Source organism: Primulina huaijiensis, chromosome 16 (genome assembly GCF_012295235.1).
Source record: "Primulina huaijiensis isolate GDHJ02 chromosome 16, ASM1229523v2, whole genome shotgun sequence".
NCBI lineage: Eukaryota > Viridiplantae > Streptophyta > Magnoliopsida > Lamiales > Gesneriaceae > Primulina > Primulina huaijiensis.
In genome coordinates, this window is record NC_133321.1 from 18,519,950 (window position 1) to 18,539,200 (window position 19,251).

The 19,251-nt window shown below is 34.3% G+C and overlaps 3 protein-coding genes across 8 annotated transcripts; 2 read left to right on the plus strand and 1 right to left on the minus strand.

The window, feature by feature from the left end:
• Positions 1-338: 338 nt before the first annotated feature.
• On the plus strand, positions 339-1,285 carry LOC140961111 (uncharacterized). Its single transcript, XM_073419414.1, has 3 exons — positions 339-443; positions 528-693; positions 801-1,285. Exons 1-3 carry the CDS (start codon positions 339-341, stop codon positions 1,283-1,285), a joined length of 756 nt encoding a protein of 251 aa, XP_073275515.1.
• An 875-nt stretch (positions 1,286-2,160) lies between these two features.
• On the minus strand, positions 2,161-11,050 carry LOC140961181 (protein phosphatase 2C and cyclic nucleotide-binding/kinase domain-containing protein-like). 6 transcript variants are annotated; one of them, XM_073419523.1, is made up of 16 exons: positions 10,912-11,050; positions 9,360-10,495; positions 8,710-8,841; positions 8,366-8,593; positions 8,149-8,274; positions 7,328-7,390; positions 7,068-7,150; positions 6,361-6,592; positions 5,981-6,291; positions 5,719-5,806; positions 5,577-5,643; positions 5,093-5,370; positions 4,937-5,002; positions 4,689-4,819; positions 2,769-2,922; positions 2,161-2,689 (listed from the first exon to the last, which is right to left on the minus strand). In XM_073419523.1, exons 2-16 carry the CDS (start codon positions 10,392-10,394, stop codon positions 2,444-2,446), a joined length of 3,240 nt encoding a protein of 1,079 aa, XP_073275624.1. In that variant the 5' UTR covers positions 10,395-10,495; positions 10,912-11,050; the 3' UTR covers positions 2,161-2,443. The 6 variants fall into 6 exon arrangements, with proteins under 6 accessions (XP_073275624.1, XP_073275625.1, XP_073275627.1 ...); XM_073419524.1 differs by having other exon boundaries at positions 9,360-10,477; positions 10,912-11,049; XM_073419526.1 differs by having other exon boundaries at positions 9,360-10,477; positions 10,834-10,968.
• Positions 11,051-14,210: 3,160 nt separating this feature from the next.
• LOC140961832 (probable lactoylglutathione lyase, chloroplastic) lies at positions 14,211-18,505 on the plus strand. The gene is made up of 9 exons (XM_073420564.1): positions 14,211-14,452; positions 15,202-15,406; positions 15,499-15,623; positions 15,776-15,840; positions 16,313-16,525; positions 16,713-16,760; positions 16,960-17,067; positions 17,644-17,784; positions 18,123-18,505. Exons 1-9 carry the CDS (start codon positions 14,332-14,334, stop codon positions 18,162-18,164), a joined length of 1,068 nt encoding a protein of 355 aa, XP_073276665.1. The 5' UTR covers positions 14,211-14,331; the 3' UTR covers positions 18,165-18,505.
• Positions 18,506-19,251: the final 746 nt, after the last annotated feature.

The window sequence follows — 19,251 nt, forward strand, 5'->3', positions numbered from 1 at the left end:
TATATGTGCTAAATGAGCACATAATTAACATTCATAGAGAACGTGTTCATCCTCCCTTAACTAGACAATCAACAACTACAAGTGGATACGATTATATTCATAGAATATTAAAAGAGGATCCAACAAATTTTCGAGAAATTTACAGAATGTACCCCGATATTTTTTTAAAATTATGCACCATTCTTAGAGAAAGAACACCCTTACAAGACACAAGATACATTTGTGTTGAAGAAATGCTTGCCATGTTTTTACTTATTGTTGGTCAAAATACTCAATATTGCTTGATTCGTAAAACATTTGGTCGATCACACTACAATATTAGTCAAAACTTCAACAAGATGTTGAGAGCATTAAACAGCATTGCAGTAGATATGATGGCTAAACCTGGATCAGCTGTACCAGAAAGAATAAGAGAGAGTAGAAGATTCTACCCTTACTTTAAAGTAAGTAATGAAATTCTTATATTATTTTTTTTGTTGTTTTTATTGTTGTAATTATTGTTATTGCTATTCATGTTGTTGGTGCAGGATTGCATTGGAGCTATTGATGGAACTCATATTCCAGCGACAGTGTCTGGGCGTGACAACNATTTAGAATTCATTTACGTACTCAGCGGATGGGAGGGATCTGCTCATGATTCACACGTGTTGGCTGATGCTTTATCAAGAAATAATGGACTTAAAGTGCGACAAGGTATATATTTGTTTCCTATATATTACATGACTATTTATATTTTTTGTAACTTTCAAAGATTATGTAAATTATTCATTAGTTAATTATTTACAAATATGATTTGATAGGTAAATATTTTTTAGTGGATGGTGGATATCCAAATCGACGTCAATTCTTGGCTCCTTTTCGAGGTGTACGTTATCATCTTCAAGAATTCACAGGTCAAGGTCGTCACCCTGAAGATGCTAAAGAGTTGTTCAATCTTCGTCATGCTTCTTTGAGGAATGTTATAGAGCGGACATTTGGTATATTTAAATCACGGTTCAAAATATTCAAGATGGCCCCTCCATTTCCATATACGACCCAAACAGAGCTTGTATTGGCTTGTGCTGGATTACACAATTTTCTTCGAAAGGAGTGTCGATGTGATGAATTTCAAATTGAACCAGATAATGAAGCTCAATTGTCTTCATCGGCACAAGTTTATGGAGATGACAACTTTGATCAGTTATTTGATACTCAAGAACAACAACGAGCAAGAGCTAATGCATGGAGGGATACCATAGCCAATGGAATGTGGAGCGATGTTGATCAAATTGTCAATAATGATTAGATTTTTTTTATGTAAAAGTCTACTTATTATTTTGATTGTTCATTTTAATAAAATTTTATTATGAACTTATAAAAATATTGTTCATTAATATGTTGAATTGACATAAAGAATTGAAATTTTGATTTCAATAAATTGGATAGTTCATTTGTCGTTTTTCACAAATTAAATTTATTTAACCTTTAAGTAAGTAAAATTCATTTACATTTTCATAAATAAAAACAATTTAAAATTGAATAGGTTATACATGTCCAATAATTATTTAAAAGAAATTAATAAAAAAATAAATCACAATTATAAATAAAAGTTTACAAAAGTCGACAAAAATCTTGAAAAAAAGTCTATAAGACTCTATGAAATATGTTTTACAATTCCATGAGATTCTATAAAAGTCAATCAAAATCCATCAACTCCATAAAAGTCCACCTTTTAAAAAAAGTCATTAAAAGTTTAGATTGAATACACCCCCCTTACTTAAATACATTTTGACTACTTTGACTGTCAAAGAATCATATTACCATGGATTTTACGATAAAATAATGAACAAGAATGGCTAGTATCGTACCAACATGAAAAAATAATACACAAAGCTATGACGTGAACTCTTTACAAACAGAAATTTTCTCAGTTGCGTTTCGATTGATCAATATCAAATTTATAAATTTCAAATATATTTTTATTGTTTAAAAAAATAAAATTATAAAACTTTAAATTCATCTTTACATTTAATTCATGTTGATTATGATTTATTTTTTTAAGCGAGCAAAGTACGGGTTAAAATTTGATATATTGTTTCAATGTAAACAATAAAACTACAATCAAAATCTATATATTTCAAATCATGTCCCGAGAGTACACCCTCAATTTACTAAAAATAATTCACACAATTCAAATACTGAAATAAAAGAAAAACCAAATAAATTTGCTTGTTCTCGGTAATTACAAAACTCAAGCTTGGAGATATAGAAAAGATTACCAAGGAACAGCGAGAATCAGCTAAATTTACACTTGAATCATGTACATAATACTGCAGTTTTAGTATAAATGAACAAACAATTTAAGATCACCAACTTGTAAATTTGCTATACCAATGGTAAATCTGGTCCCAATACCTCGATTTTAAAAAAGGAGTTGAACTAAAGGAACACGTGAACAGATCTTCTACCAATCTTCAAGCCATTCTGGGGTGTTGAGTTGATCCGACTCTCGACATGGGGAATGGAACGACATTAACATATCCTCGGGGTGACTCTCCAAGAACTGATTTATACGAGAGACGATGTCATGTGGTGCTTGGATAGTTCTTTCACTTATTCCTCTCCACTCGGTGTCTTTAAACCATGGATGGGTTTTGATGGATTCGATGCCCTGGCTTCCGAGTCGTTTATGTTCATCTACTACAAGTAACTGAATGCTAAGAAGTGTTAGATTTTCTTTGATTGTGTGATTCTTATATGTTGAGTGAGAATTAGTTTGATAAGTTAACCTTGGTTATGAGATCAATGGCTTCAAGGCTGAAACTTTGTGGAAGGGTTAGCTGCCCTTTTACTATTCTGGCGAATGTGATTTCGCTTTCTCTCCAAGATCCAAAAGGCATTTCACCTTGGAGCATGAAGAAGATCAAAGCTCCCAATGCCCACCTGCACAAAATGAACGATTAAAGTAAAATATGAGAACCAATTTCCTACGGCCAAAAAAATGCAAGTACTAGACGAATACAAGGCTGCGAGCTGCTAATTATTAGGAATTTTCCCCATTTTATCATGATGAGTAAGATTAACCCCACTACATCTAACCATTCTTTGAGCAACAATCTTCAGAAAGTCATGTCGCACAAGTATAACTCAGCAAATGAAGCAGTAAATAATGGACGCAAATTACGAAATCTTAAAAGAGTGTCAAAACAGAATTTATATCACTATTCTTGTGATATTGTTGAGAAACATGTCCCTTCAGTTACCGAGGTAAAAGAGGGTCAGAGGTATATATTTCAAGTCAAGCAAAATTCTTTTTGGAGAAGCGTGTCCAAAATAGGACATGGATAAGGGACAGGAAAACAAATACCCTAAATGTGGTTTGCGTTAGAATTGGAAGCCAAAATTGGGGTAATACCAGTTTTAGAAGATCAAATTAAATGGCAGGGTCTTATCCATATAAAAAATAAAGACTTCATTGATGAATTTATTTGACGAATAGAAGTTGCAGTAGTTTTGGAACGTGGGCACACATTAGCATACTTCTGGTAAATCAGATTTGGGACAGTGGACTAAAATTATAAGAGAGGCCAAACAGGCAACATGAAGCTAAAGCTTGACAACACCAAGGCATATGAGAAGGTTCGGTTTCCATTTCTGTTAACCAGTTAAAAACTATGTCCATAATCAATGGCCCCATTTTCCAGTCACTAATGTTGTATAAACGAGGCCTGGGTTTATATTCCTATCTCTATTTAAGACACTGAGCATCGTTCAAAAAGCTTTAGGCAATGTTCGTTCGTGTTCCATGGAAATTTTTTCATTTCCTAGAAACACGAACAAAATATACCCTAATTATTTCAAAGGGAAAATGTCAATTTTAGTCATGTATGTATTGGTGTGTGAAATTTTTAGTCTTGTTTGCTTATTTGAATCAATTATAGTCATGTAATTATGTTCTTTTGAACAGTTTTAGTCATTTCTCGTATAATTAAATGACCAATATTATTGTTAAATTTCCGTAAATAATTGGTTAAAAAAATTTCTCGAGATATGCATGTATTATTAACAACGTAATTATAAATTTTAACGATGAAATTAGCCATTTAGAAAGATGATTTTTACGATAAAGACTAAAATTGATCAAAAAGACATAGTTATAAGACTATAATTAATTTAAAACGTACAAGACTAAAAATGTCACACACCAAAATATACAAGACTAAAATTGACATTTTGCCTATTTTAAATTCTTCTTCAAAAATACATTTCTCATTTTCCAATTTCCAAAAATACTAGAAACATAAATAGACATCCCCTAATTTTTTTGGCTATCACCAACAGTTCCTAATCAAAGCTCGAGAATAGTCGAGCACCATTACAAGCATGCTCAAAAACATTTCAACCTCGAAGGCCATGTAAATGAAAGCCTCTAATAGCATTCTTGTTATGTACACAGTTGCAGATGGAATTGTAGTTTCACATTTTCTTTAGTAAAAATACATTGAACTATCCTTTGATTGAGTTTCAGAAGTGTTATATGCAGTTAATTTTATTTCAAGATACAAATAACAAGTGCTCAGGCACGTGCTATGAAGTACTTTCCTTCTGTGTTCTAAAATTCTAATTATTTTCTAGTGTGATACTTGAAAAGGACCTTAGCTGTCAACACCTAATCTCTGTAATTTAAAACATAAAGGCAAGCAACGTACCAGTCAACTGGAAAACCATGCCCTTTCCCTTGAATTATTTCAGGAGCCAAAGAGTCTGCCATACCGCATATAGTGTGTGTTCTTTCACTAGAATCACTAGATAACTGCTTACTAAATCTGAAGTCGACTAACTGCAGTGAATAAGGAAATTCATTAATGTGAGGATAGATCAACTGGTTTCAGGATTTGAGTCCATTAGATCACAAAGAAAAATATTACTGATGGAGAAATAAAAATGATTATCAGACCTGTATATATCCTGTCTGATCAAATGCTAGAACTTCAGGGGACACGCCTCTATAAAGAAACCCATTCTGAATTATAGATACAAAAACACTCAATTATGTTTTTGAAAAAAAAAGGTCGGCGCCAGAGAATTTTAAGCAATCTCTCAAAGTACGCACCTCGTGCAAAACTTCTAAAGCAATTACAATTGAAGCAGCACAGAACTGTGCAGAATTTTCATTCAACCCATTGTGAATTATTGAGGTCATAGAGCAAGCAATACAAGTATCTAGAAGTATTGCAGCATGTGTTTGATCAGCAACAGTGCATAAAACTCTAGGTACGAAAGGGGAATGGCTCATGAACTTCAATATGTTCTTCTCCTTCAGAACTAGTCCTTCTTTTCCAAGTTGTTTAACCTTCTGCTTTGAAAACCTTTTCAAGCTAAGCAATTTTTCTGCAATGAAAAGATGACATTTTAGGAGCAACAAATAATGAAAAATACTATTCACCCAGTTAAGATTATGCAAAAGAAAAAGGTAATGTAAAGTTGCAACTTGCAATGGCAGATGAATGAAAAGCTTTTTCCCCTTGTGATGCTGTCCAATACCGTAGAAAGAATAGTGCAAAATTAACTTTCATGAAGTAATGGGGAAAACAAACCTGAGTCCTTAACGCGCACAAGACCAATCTCGCTGACGTCCGTGGAATATAAGCATGTTTTCCATTCCTGGAGAAGTAGAATTTAATTACTTTCAAATTGACAGTAACACCAAAGAAATCTATCGAGATATTTGGTGCTTACTAGATCTACAATCTGGATCTTCTTCATATCTGAAGCATCCATATCTCTTATAGATTCAGAAGACAGATAGGTTGAATATGCCTTTGACCTAATCAAAGTTAACAGGAGGTTAACAGGAAAATACACTTGTTGTCAAGAACACATAGATGAATGTTAGAAAGTGAAAAGGCAGCACATATGGATTGGGATATTTTTCATTAGCATAAAGCAGAACATTGTACTTGAAAATTCTGCCACTTATATGACAAGCAAAAAGGCGTACTTATCAGCCTGTGAAAGCTTCGGCAGAGGGCCTACAACTGAATCAAAGTTCTCCTTTGTTAAAATGGAGCATACCACATTGCCCACAGCAATGACACTGAAGGAAGATAGGTGTTCTCCCAGAAGTATCCATTCCCCAAAATAGCCTCCTTCGGTCTTCTCCAAAGAAATGCTCTTACTAGACATATCATCATCCAAATTCTCAACGTCAGGCTTCAAACTTGGAGCGTTCACACCTTTAACCGAATCCATATCAAAGGAAATTTTTACGACTCCATTCTGTATAATGTACAAACCCATGGGGCCCACATTCTGCATTTACATACAAAAGTGAATGAGAGACAATCAAAAAGCTTAAACAGATCCAGAAAAGAAGCATACCTTATCAATTATTGTCTGCCCATCAGTGAAAGACACTTCTAAAAGTGAATCTGCAATACGACTTAGCTGTAAGATAGTCAACCTTGAAAGCAGATCTATTGATCGCAGTAACTTCAATGATGATAAATTAGTAAACTCGGACATAAGAATTCCTCTAAAATCTTCTCTTTTAAGTGCCCAGAGAGTACCATCGGTCACCGACCGAACAGAAGCTTGGAGGGGCTTGTTGGACCTGGTGGTGAAATGAAGTAGCTACCACGTTAACACTTGTATAGTTATATGTCTCAGGATTATATATCCATAGATAAGAGCCAACATAAACAAAAGAGAAAACTATCTCCTCCATTCCTTTTGGAAGCCTTTCCCTTTAAATCTCATTTCGCAGAGTAAGTCTCATTCTCAAGTCATGTCCAAACAAAAGAAGCTTTTCCACTTTACTACTCTAACGTTTATTTTTATTTTAAAAAAAAAAAACCTGAATCGAAACTCAATTCCGCAAACTGACCCAACATGTAATGGAAAATGATAATAATAGGTAGGATATAAGATGCTACAATGCCCACAATCAAGATAAGGGACATATAAAACAATATTGTATCAATGTCATGATTGATTTTTTCAAAGTTAGATCCCAGCGCAAGATTCACTGCACAAAGAGAACATTGTTTAGACTACACAGCAAGGCGACAGAAAAAATAGATTCTCACATCAATGCCAGCTCTCCAAAAGAAGATAATTTTTCTGCAGTATAGCGTTGTAACACCCTAGGAACTTCTCCATTTTTCTCTTCCTGGTACACACATTGACAATAAGAGACTTGTGAAAAAAATATAAATCAGCATAACTCTCATTGTTTCAATGGAAAGGCTATTTCTATTGAGATGTTTACAGAAGAACACAGAAGATTTTCTTTCCCAAAATCTGCGAGATCTGTAATTAGTCTAAAAGAAAAATAGCAAAGAATCACCTGAATTGCAAACACCTCAAATTCTCCACTGCCAACAACATAAAAGCAATCACCTTCTCCACCCTGAAAATACGAATACTAACTTAATATGATAGCAGCACGGGAATTCTAAATTCTTAAAAAGCATCAAATAAACAGACACATGACATGGACAGAGCAGAGACCTACTAAAACCCATTCAAGAAGTACAAACAAAGCCAGGAAACCAATATACCATGAGAAAAGATGTCCTTTCGCCTTTAGTTTATCTTAGATAATGGTCAACACAGGAGTATAAATGCCTCATACCGTCATACATTGGCAAGTTTACAACATTTCATGATAATAATTATTTTATACACAAGAAAACCAAGGCCTGCTCCGGCTAAATAAGTAAAGAACTATCATTAAGAGATTTCTCTAACCATGTACAACTGAATAATTTCGCAAAAATATATTACATAGCTCAAATAAAATAATAAGTTTGATAGTGAGTTTTGCTTTATGACAAATGTATCTCCATTGGCCAGGCTCAGAGTTTACTTGATTATAGCACTGTATGAAATCCGTTTTTGAGTATTTATTCAACGGTGACAATTTGTGGTTCACATCTTGCTCATGATAATGCTGAGACACGACTCACTTGAATGTAACTTATGATTGGGTTTAAGTTTTCATCTTTCACATAAATCAAGCAAATTATCTCAATAGCTTGTTTTGCTTAGATTCCAATTAAGACACTATTCAGAATACGCTAGTCCAACAGGCATCCAGTTACATCAGAAACAGTTAAGAAAAAATGAACAAGAGACCATAAACATGCCACCTGTGAAAAAAACTACCTGCTTAACCACAATCTCTCCTGCCTTAACCTCAACTCTTTGCATACAGTCCAACAAAACATGACACTGAGAGCTTGTAAGTTTTCTGAAAAGAAAATGATCATGCAAGGCCCGTTCAATGTGAGCCTATCACATGACGAAGTGCGCTTAGTAAGTGATTTGAGATTTTGAAAAAGAAAATTGTTCTGAAAATGAAAAATGGTTGAGATCTCATTACTTCTTCTTCCCAAGTCTTTCTGTGAGTTGGGGATGAAGGAGCCCACAACTGCCCATTTCCTAGAGAACTTTCAATAGCACGAAGTCGTGCACGGGATATATCATTCCTTGCACGATTTTTTGATCTCCAGTTCATAAGAGATGGAGACTCAGATCCCGTGACCTCAACCACTTGAGGTACAGGGGGTCTTAAAAAGGCATCAAACTTTGTTGGTTGGCCAAATGCATCCTGCATATAAAGATGAAATTATCTGTTCAAGTGTTTGAGAAAATAAGATAGAAGGGACATCAGAGCATATAAAATCAACAATCAAGTGTGCAGGCAAAATTAATTAAATTCCTTACATCATCCAACCCATTTACATGCACCACTATCACAGTAATGTCATCAGTACGAGTTTCATATTGTAACCAAAGACGATATGACTCGGCAACAATTTCAGCACAAGCATCACGAGGGTCCTTGTACTTTGCAACCTGGTAAAGAACCATCATTATAAAACGTTTCAAATAGGAACTTAAATTAAGATCACCATAATTTATTGTTCTGAAAAAAAAGGTAAAAAAAAACTAATGATAAACAACCGAGGAACAGCATGCCCTGAAAATGGATTTACTAAAATACAACAAGCTTAGATAGATCTTTTTCTTACCATTTTCCATTAAATACACCAAAAGAAAAGGAATCTTTATAATACCAGAGGATAAAATTAGTTTTAACCACAACACCACTTCGTCTATTTTATTAATCCATAACTGGACACGTTTCTAAATTTCAAGTAACTTTCAGCAGCATATAATCTGAATGCAACCTGATAGGCTGATTCCAAGGTTACTCAATATTTGCAGAAACAAATAACATTATTATGGTGGATTTCTTTAAATAACATCAGCAAATAAAGTTCAAAGTATTTACCTTTTATCCACATTTTATACACTCGTTGCGATATTTAATTCGAGGATTGCTACTGTACAAATACTAGGGAGAATTTTACCATGTCCACTACAGATTGGCTTGAAAGAAACTCAAAGACACCATCACTGGCAATCACGAAGAAAGGATGATTTGATGTCAACTCCATAACAACAATTTCTGGGTTTGCAACGACGCCTATTTCCTCAGCTATAGAATCACCAATACTTCTGGTAAAAGCTGTACCCGGGTACATTCCATTTTGCACCCATAATCTAGGAGGATCACCATCATCGCCTTCTTCAGTTTCCCAACACTGAACATCTGGATTTTTGAGTCCTTCAATCTGATCCAATGTGAGAACTCTAGCACCACAGAGTTTCACCCGTTCTAGTTCGTCGGGTCGAAAAGGTGTTTGATCAATGGAAAGGTCAACAGCTACAATATCCTTCCCCCGTTTCTCACCTATGATTGCCCTTGAGTCACCTGTATTTGCAACATAAAGTTTCCTGCCACGAACTAGCACTGTAACTGCAGTTGTTCCACTCATGCTATCATCAAGCATGTCAGCATGCAGCTGCGAATTTGTTGTCAAGAATGCAGCATGACAAGCTTCAACTACATCCATGTGAAACCTACTATTCCTAAGCAAATTTTCACACAACTTCTGCTTCACAAACTGTGAGCATTGAGCTCCAAATTCACCATGTCCGTCAAACACTCCGAAGAAATGATCATCTGGGCTAGTCCCAAATGGTGTATGAATGCAAAAACTGTCTTGGTTGGCTTTATCAAGGGCATCAGGGTAGTAACCTCTCTGAGATAGAAACGAGCACCGTAATTCATAGTCACACGATGGAACTTTCACAGTGCGTGATCCCTCGGGAGGTAAGAACTGAGCTGACACTATGGATAGCCTTGTAATATGGGCTTCATGGTCCCTGGTCGAACCTAACTGACGCAACTTATCTCGGGTCTCCGTTTCTTGGCTATCTGAATGAGTAGGTGAAAACACAGCAATCTCAGTTGCTGTTTTCACATCTCCACTTTCATTCGCCTTATCATTTCCAGGAGAACATAATTCACCAATACATGACTTAGAATAGACACAACCCATCTCTCAAAACAACTAAACAAGAATAACCCAGTAACTGAATTTCCACAGAATTCCGTTCATCAGGTTTCTTAAGCACTGTATCGCTGCCACAGAAACACAATCTGGAATAAAAAAAAAATCGCATCAAAACAGTAAACCAAAATTTTAATTCCCAACCAAATTTTCGATTTGAAGAGAATCAAAACAAAGCCTCGCCCACGAACAATTCTTCTTGCCTTAATATAAATGAAAGTAAGAGCTCCACAAAAAGAATAGTTCCAAACTAAAAAAAACTCGCATTCTTGCCTTACTAACATATGCATAGTTTCATCAGAATTCTTGATCTGGAGTTCGCACAAGAAGCTTCGCAATAAAAGATAACACTCATGAACACCACAAAAGTAAAACAAAAAATACACTAGAAGACAAACAAAACTCATCCGACAGAAAAACACGTTACCGATATACTTAATACACTCCCCTAGGTGAAACTTGAAAAATAGATATGGGCGGTAACTAAAGTGAGCCCGGTACATACTTCAAAAGCTGGGAAGATGAGAGTAAATCGCAGCGTAGGTAGAACCAGCAGCAAGGAGTAGTTTGTCATGAAAATGGAGTAATAAATGTTTGATGTGCATGTGTGGAATGAAAGGTTGGGGGCTTTTTCTCTCACCTTTTTGCGTTGGGTGGAGGATAGTTTCCACGCGCTTAATTCTGCACGCGCCGCCGTTATTTGGTTGCTGGGGATAAAGCAGGACCCACAGGTGGGAACGATTGGACCGTACAGCACAAACCCTTTGTTAGCTGCTTAGCTGTCCAGTTAATAAATCATGGCAAAATCTCTTTAATTTCATCGTTATTTTTACTTATTATATAAGTGATTATGGGAAAATATTGTTTTTATTAAGATTTAAAACAATATAGTAAATTTTTATTTTTTTTATGATCTGTATATGACTTTCAAATATTTTGGTTAAACTTGGTTTATTTTAAAAATTGATATAAAAAGTTCCAATCTTTTATAAAGTTTTTCTCTTTGAAAAAACAAATTCAGCAAAACATTTTTTATTTCTAAAATTATGGTTAATATCTTTGAATTAAAACTGGTGTTGAATTTTTTTTAAATGATGTTGAAACTCACAAATGGCTATCATCTGGTGGGTATTAGAATCTTGGTTCTCTTTAGGTTAGTCTGCAAATCAAACAACTAGTCTCTGAAATAAAATTTGAATTGATGGAGTAGGTGAATGATTGTCAAGTACAGTTTATCTTATCGACGTGATTTGCAGGTTATTCGTTAATATGAGGGTTTATCTAATTTGTACCGAATGATAGTTGTTGCGGGTTCAAATATCATAAAAAATTATGCAACTACTAAGGAAAATCGTTGTAGGCAAATCATGTGTTACATGCTTGTTCAAAAAGATGTTGGAAAATCGTGCTTATGATTATTAATCAATCGATCATATACTTCATCAACTTGAATACCTCGAGACTTATAAGTTAATTTTGTTAAGATACAGTTGGAATCCTAAATAAAATTTTATAGGATGTTTTTTTTAAGTATAGATATTGTATATTTCTTTTAGTTGGTGTTGAGTTTAATTTTGGGGATATTGTTGACTACTAAATGAAGTTCTATTGGATGGGAATGTTTGGAAATAAAATTTTAAATCTAATACAAGCTAAAGTTTGACTAATTTAAGTTTTTAGAGAAAAATTATTTATAAACTTAAATTTTAGTAAAATGACAAGAAAATCCTTAACCTATATAATATTTATTTTTGTTAATCATCTAAATTTTGATACTCACATCATCTAAATGTGTTGAATATGATAATTGCGTCCACGAGTCCACCAGAGTGGATCGATCGTCCATTATTTATCCAAATAACGTGGTTCCTTTCCAACTCTAGTGTCGACTTTACATTCTAATCATTTCTTGTCCCAATACTCGTCGGGACATCAACCAAACAGTTTCAGTTTGCACATAATCCAAACCCAACTTTGTTTCCCTATGACAAGGAGCATGTTGATCGTAACCACTATCTTCAAGTGTACACGCAGTATCTCACAAATCACAAATAAGATAATCTTGCATCCGTGCTCGAGCAAATAAGTTTTTCGTGAAACTTAGGACCAAGTCTCACACACTCAATCGACTGAATTATTATTAGAGTGACACTACATGTACATCCATATTTGTACATAAATTTGTACAAAACAAAAATTCAATTTGTCAAAATCTCACCATATATTGAATACAAAATCTCGCGATATAACAATAAAATCTCGCGATATAATTGTTGTGAATATCGCTGTAACGATATATCGGTTGTACCTTTAGCATTATTCTTATTATTAACCAATGATTTTAGGTTACTTTTAAATGATATATAAGAATAATTTACAACATTGAAAAATTAGAACGATAAGATTTATAGTAATAAACATTATATTAGAAAAATATTTTTAAAAAATATAATCAATAGCAACAGAGATTGTAATCTAAAATCTTACAGTGTTAGGGGGATGACGAGAAAAAAATACAAGAACAGAAGTTGGATTGGAGCCAGACACATCACGTGATTAACCAATCAAGCAAAATACGATTTGAACATGAAAAGAAATCGCTTTATGACAAAGCCAAACTCAACTTAACATCCATTCCACCTTTGTTTTCCCAATAATTAATCTTGTGCACAAATTATGAAAACTATATTATTTATTTATTTTTTTAAAAAAAATCTCCACCGAACTATAGAACAGAGTATTAGTATATAATTAAGTATATATAAAAACTGTTGTGAGAGGGTGTCACGGATTCATTTCGTAGTTCGAATATCTTATTTGAGTTATCAATGAAAAAATATTACTTTTTATTGTGAATATCGGTAGAGTTGACCCGTCTCACAGATAAAAATTTATGAGACCGTCTCACATGAAACTTACTCAACAAAAAAAAAGAAAGTAATTACTATGTGGCTAATCGAATAGTCGAATACTAAAATTGACCAACCAAAATTTTATATTTTATTTTTTGATTGATACCCTATACTATATAGTGCTAGTTGATTGATCAATGATGATAGATTGATTAGTGGGTATAATTAAAGGGAAATGTTCAACTTTGAAGAGGAATGTGATTTTTTTAAATTTTCTCTATAATTGGACTTTCACCTCTCTTTTTTCGTTACATACAAAATAAAATTAAAAATCACGCTTATTTATGTTCGTCCATCAAACCTTAATGCAATAATCCTTAAAAATATCCATGAAATGTTTATTCGGGATATATTTTTTCTACAAGATCAATGGAAGATATAATCATTAAATGTTCCCAGTATTGATGTAGATGAAGTCTATGTAATCAGATCGACAATAAGATAACGTCAACCGATCGTCAAACTACCGATGATGGTCCCCGAGCCTTGCTCAATTTATCTCCAAGGATTATGTGGGGGTCTCTTACCTTTCGAACATGTTCTCTAATTTCCGTTCATATGCATGAAAAATTATATATTTAAAAAAAAATAGATTATATTGACTTAATTAACTAAAATTAAATTTAACAAAATCGATTAAGTTAACCAATAGTAATTAGGAACAAGAATGTGATTGGTACTTCTGTAGTGAAAAACTCTGGGCCAGGCCGACTGTACGTGGCCCAGCTTGGTTCTCATCCAAGCCCAGGTCAGACCAGAATACAGTACCGTCCGTTTGAATCGAGCCCGTGGTCATGGTGTAGGCCCGGTCTGACCCAGGAATAGGGCTGGGTTATCCCAGACCGAATACATTGGAGCAATGTGCAATTTATTAAGAGTTTGAGGGGGAAGCTTAGATTCACCCGATCAGTAAAAATTTGTCTGATGCAGCGGAACACAGCTGCTTCTCTAGAAGAGTGTCTCTGTATATTAATTAATCTGGAATTTTATAGCGTGTAAGAGAATAATAAAAAATGGTGAGGATAATTCCAATGGCGTCGTCGATTAAACCCTCACTCTCGTCTCTCAGATTTTCCAAGGCTGCTTGCTTCTCTTTCGCCAATCGTAGACTCACCTCAGTACATCTCGGAAGTGGTGTGTTCTCTCGATTATTACAATTTTTTTGGAGTTATGTACTCAAATTTCGTATTTTCAGTGATCATGTTTTTTTTGCTTATGCTTTTTGATCAACTGCTTGAACTATATTAGTGCTATTTAGGCAGCTTGCATTGGAAATATGCCGTCATGTGCTTAATTGGTTGGGCGAATTAGTGTATAGTTCAATTGCTTTATTGCGACATAACAAAGTAGTATACATTCTTCGATCAAGATGTTCGAGTTGTCTAATGTTGCCTGCTATTGGGATTTGATGGGATTCTCGATAACATTTTTGGTAAATTCAGTGGAAGAGGGAGACATTAAACACACGAACAGAGGTAATGTGATTATGATTTAGATAAAACCTTTTATGACCAGACTGGAAGGTAAAAAACCTCCTGATTTTATTCTAATAAAATCGAAATCTATAAATCAAATTTTTATCTTGAGTACACCTAATAGTCTAGTTGAGCTGAGCTAGATGATGAAAATAGAGTTGCAAAGGATTGTCGAATCTTGAAAATGCTCAATAGCGAGTTTCAGATGATTCAAAACTCTGTTGTAAAACATAATATATTACAAAAACTTGATGTTACCTTTTTTTAAGCTCAGAATGATGTTGAATTTATTTTCTAGTTGAAGACATCCAAACCTGATGCTTACGGGTGAAAAAAGAAATATGACTACTGAGCTTGTATCATTTATTATCCAACTGTAACTTATATGATCATTGGTATATTAAGCAGCCGTGCCTCAGTTGCAATCATTTGGACTTAGAACTTGCAAGTTTTTTAAAGCAGCAGTCACCATCCCTTCAGTTAGTGCTTCAGGAAATGTTGCACAGGCAAGTACTGTTGCAACACAAGAAAATATATTGGATTGGGCTAAAAAAGACAAGAGAAGAATGCTTCATGTTGTTTACCGAGTTGGGGACTTGGACAGGACAATAAAGTATGCTTTTTTATATTGTAACTGATTTGATCTGGGTGTTCTGGTTGTGCCTTTGTAGAATGACTGTTTAAGGTAATAAAATGATGCTGCAGGTTTTACACTGAGTGTTTAGGTATGAAACTGCTCAGAAAGCGTGACGTACCTGATGAAAGATATACTAATGCCTTTCTTGGATATGGGCCTGAAGATTCTCACTTTGTGATCGAACTCACTTACAGTAAGCTATTGGCAGTTTTGTTATTTCAATCTTCTATTGACTTCCCATTATATTCTTGCACATGCATTAAAATTTTCCTTTTTGCATGTCGATATTGCTATTTTTGGAAAGCTGACTTACCTCTGATTTTTTCCCCCGAATGATGCTGTCAGATTATGGGGTTGACAAGTATGACATTGGTGCTGGTTTTGGCCATTTTGGGATTGCTGTCGATGATGTGAGTTTTTGTTCATGTCTATAGCTATGCTGTAGATAGCCTGATGATTCGTCAGCTGTGACTTTCAAACTTCCATTATTGTGGTTTTCAGTCTCATTATTCTGTTCTTTTTAACCTGGACAATAATTGCATTTTGGTGATTCGTAAGTGCCACGGAATGATATTTCTTTTTATTTTACTATCAACATGAATCAACATAGTTGTTTTGCAGAATTTTTCTTTTTAATAGTGATACGGTGATCAGCTTTGTAATGGTATTTCTTTTTATTTTACTATCAGCATGAATCGACATAGTTGTTTTGCAGAATTTTGCTTTTTAATAGTGAAACGGTGATTAGCTTTGTAAAAAAATTAACTAGAATAAGAGAACCTCTCTCCTGATGAATAACTGCAAAATACAGTAACACAAATATCTCAACACTTTTCTTCCTTAATAATTGACAGATTTCCATTTGATTGTTGGAATTCATAGGTAACAAAGACTGTAGAGCTAATAAAAGCTAAAGGTGGAAAAGTTACGCGAGAACCTGGTCCTGTCAAAGGTGGGAAAACTGTAATAGCATTTATAGAGGATCATGATGGTTATAAGTTTGAACTTTTAGAGAGAGGTCCTACTCATGAGCCATTGTGTCAAGTGATGCTTCGAGTTGGAGATCTTGATCGGTCTATTGAATTCCATGAGAAGGTGAGATTGCTTCCTTTGACGATTGTATTTGGTTTACATGATGTTTAAAGCCTTGAGGTTTTACTTCCCAATTGTGTAAGATGATCTATCCATCATTTACTCTTCTTTTTTTTTTTTTGTAAGGCATCATGAAGTTTTCTTACCTTCGCATGTTTGTTTGAATTTTGAATTTTCTCTCACATTTCAGGCTTTTGGAATGGAGCTTCTTCGCAAGCGAGACAATCCTGAATACAAGGTAATTCTCTCTCTCTTCATCCCCTCCCCCCCCCCCACCCCTTTCTCTCTGTCAAATAATGTGATGGAAATGACTTTGATTCAATTTTTTTAAAACTTTTCTGAAGTTACCAAATGAGTTAGATGTGATCTATTCTCTAACAACACCCCCCCCCCTCTTCCTTTCCTTCACAATTGATCGCTTTCCTTCTCCTGTAAAGTACACGATAGCCATGATGGGGTATGGCCCCGAAGATAAAAATGCGGTATTGGAGTTGACATACAACTATGGGGTGACCGAATATGACAAAGGCAATGCATATGCTCAGGTTTGGTTATTATGTCGTTAGAGTTTTATTCTAAGTGAGCCCACTCTTTGCATGTTTATAGCTTTGTTATGTAGAACCAATATGATAGTACTGCTGTAATATGATACGGATGCTAGATGTGACGACTCTTTAAAATTCCTGGACACGACAATCGACATGAAGACTGATGGCACGATTTTATTTTAATGTGAGTCGATGTGTTTTCTATCCAGAACTAATTTACAGTAGCCAATATTGGACCAATAGTAGATATATGAGAATTCAAACAGGTATAGGTCGCCAAAATCTAATTATTTAATCATCTCTTATTATAGCACGCCTATGATTTGAGTCTTCACATTGAGAGAACTTGTCACGTTCAAATGTCTAGAATGTCTTAACATGAGAGACGAATAAATTCATTTTTGACATATATTTAAAAATAGTTGTTGCAACTTCTTCCTTTTGTGATCTGCCATTTAATGCATGAGTTATTTGCTGCTCGACACCGCATATTTATTTTTTTTGGATGTCGCTGCAGTATTTGCTCTGTAGTAGTTTGATTCAAACTTTTGGCTGACTGATTATTTCCTGCAGATAGCCATAGGGACAGATGATGTGTATAGAACTGCTGAGGTAATTAAGCTCGCTGGTGGGAAGATTACAAGGGAACCTGGACCTCTACCTGGTATTAGCACCAAGATTACTGCATGCCTGGATCCTGATGGTTGGAAAACGGTACACCCCCCACCCCCCACCCGCCACCCCCCCAAACTTGCTTTATATTGGTTTTTGAGTTACTGTGTTTTCAAGATCAGCTGTGAGAAAAAGAAGTCAGATTATTACAACGATAACTGCTCGTCATAATTCCCGCTCATTTTGAAATTTAAAGATTGTCGACAGGATTTTGAGTTTGACCCAACAACGGGCTTATTTTTTTGGACCACTTGATGCGCATAGCCTATTCATTCATCAACGTCAAAGCTTGTGGTGGACTTGTTACAACGGAAGTCTTATGTTATTATATCATAACACGGTTATCTGACCAATACATGTTCTTCACACGAACCTTGCAGGTTTTTGTTGATAACTTGGATTTTCTCAAAGAATTGGAGTGAGTGAGTTTCCTTTAGAAATCGCAATGCCAATCCGTGGAGAGAAGCAGGGATTCAGATCTACATCGCCCCTACTGCTCTTTTCAAATGATACCCCGTGAGTTCTGAATCAGTTATTGCATTCAGTTCCGTTTTGTCAATCAAATTGCATTGTGTGTGTCAGATAAGTTACAAGAGCAGTGGACGATTAGGAACTGTGTTTGGTTAGGATAAATTAATCTCTGATAGAACCGTGTCACAAAGAAAATTGTCCTTCTAAAATTTGTATGATAATATTTATGTCAAATGAAGACTCATACTTCTTTTTGGCCAAAAGTAAATTTCACGCAAATTTGCACTTTGTATGGCTCGATCTGATACCTGGGAGCCAACCGAGACCAAGTGATTGATTATAAACACAATTGTAATAAATAATTATAGTAATCGCATATTTTACTATCAAACCACATCACCAAATACCGATTAAACATTAAACCATACAACTTTACCAAGCAAATGCCACGTAGAAGCAAGCAAATACCTAAAAAATTATGAGGAGCATAACTTTTTTGGACAATAATGTTTTGAAATATTTAGCTTCTCAAGGCCAATGTCAACTATGAGGCTTGTCTGAATCGATATAGCTTTGAACCCTTTAATTATTATATATATGTCTACCTCACCGTCTTATATAATTAATTGCATTTCTTGTTTAATTATATAATAGGCAAAATATTAATTTTATTAATGTATATATTGAAGCGTGACATTTTTAGTCTTGTATTTTTTGTTGAATAATTATAATTTTATAACTATGTTTTGTCGATTAATTGTAGTCATTTCTAGACAGTTATGTAATTAATTAATTAATTTCATTGTTAAATTTTTTATAGTTTTGTTGTTAAACACATCTATGTTAATCACATAGTTATAAAAATTTAGCATGATATTAGTTATTTAATTATTTAAATATCATATTGACATATATGACTAAAATTAATATTTCACCTATATAATATAATATAACACAATTAATCTTTATATTTAGAGATAATATTATAATAAAAGCATTCATTTCAAATAAATTATTAAGCTCACAGTTTAAAAAATT

What these genes read in the sequence shown, in the direction of transcription:
- LOC140961181 (XM_073419523.1), bottom strand. Translation starts at nt 10,394, where the DNA reads ATGGGTTGTGTCTATTCTAAGTCATGTATTGGTGAATTATGTTCTCCT. An exon ending in TTTGGAGAGCTGGCATTGAT is followed by an intron (nt 6,593 to 7,067) that starts GTGAGAATCTAT and finishes TTTCACCACCAG; the next exon opens with GTCCAACAAGCCCCTCCAAG. An exon ending in CTTTAGAAGTTTTGCACGAG is followed by an intron (nt 5,003 to 5,092) that starts GTGCGTACTTTG and finishes TCTATAATTCAG; the next exon opens with AATGGGTTTCTTTATAGAGG.
- LOC140961832 (XM_073420564.1), top strand. Translation starts at nt 14,332, where the DNA reads ATGGTGAGGATAATTCCAATGGCGTCGTCGATTAAACCCTCACTCTCG. An exon ending in CTCAGTACATCTCGGAAGTG is followed by an intron (nt 14,453 to 15,201) that starts GTGTGTTCTCTC and finishes TATATTAAGCAG; the next exon opens with CCGTGCCTCAGTTGCAATCA. An exon ending in AAGGCAATGCATATGCTCAG is followed by an intron (nt 17,068 to 17,643) that starts GTTTGGTTATTA and finishes TATTTCCTGCAG; the next exon opens with ATAGCCATAGGGACAGATGA.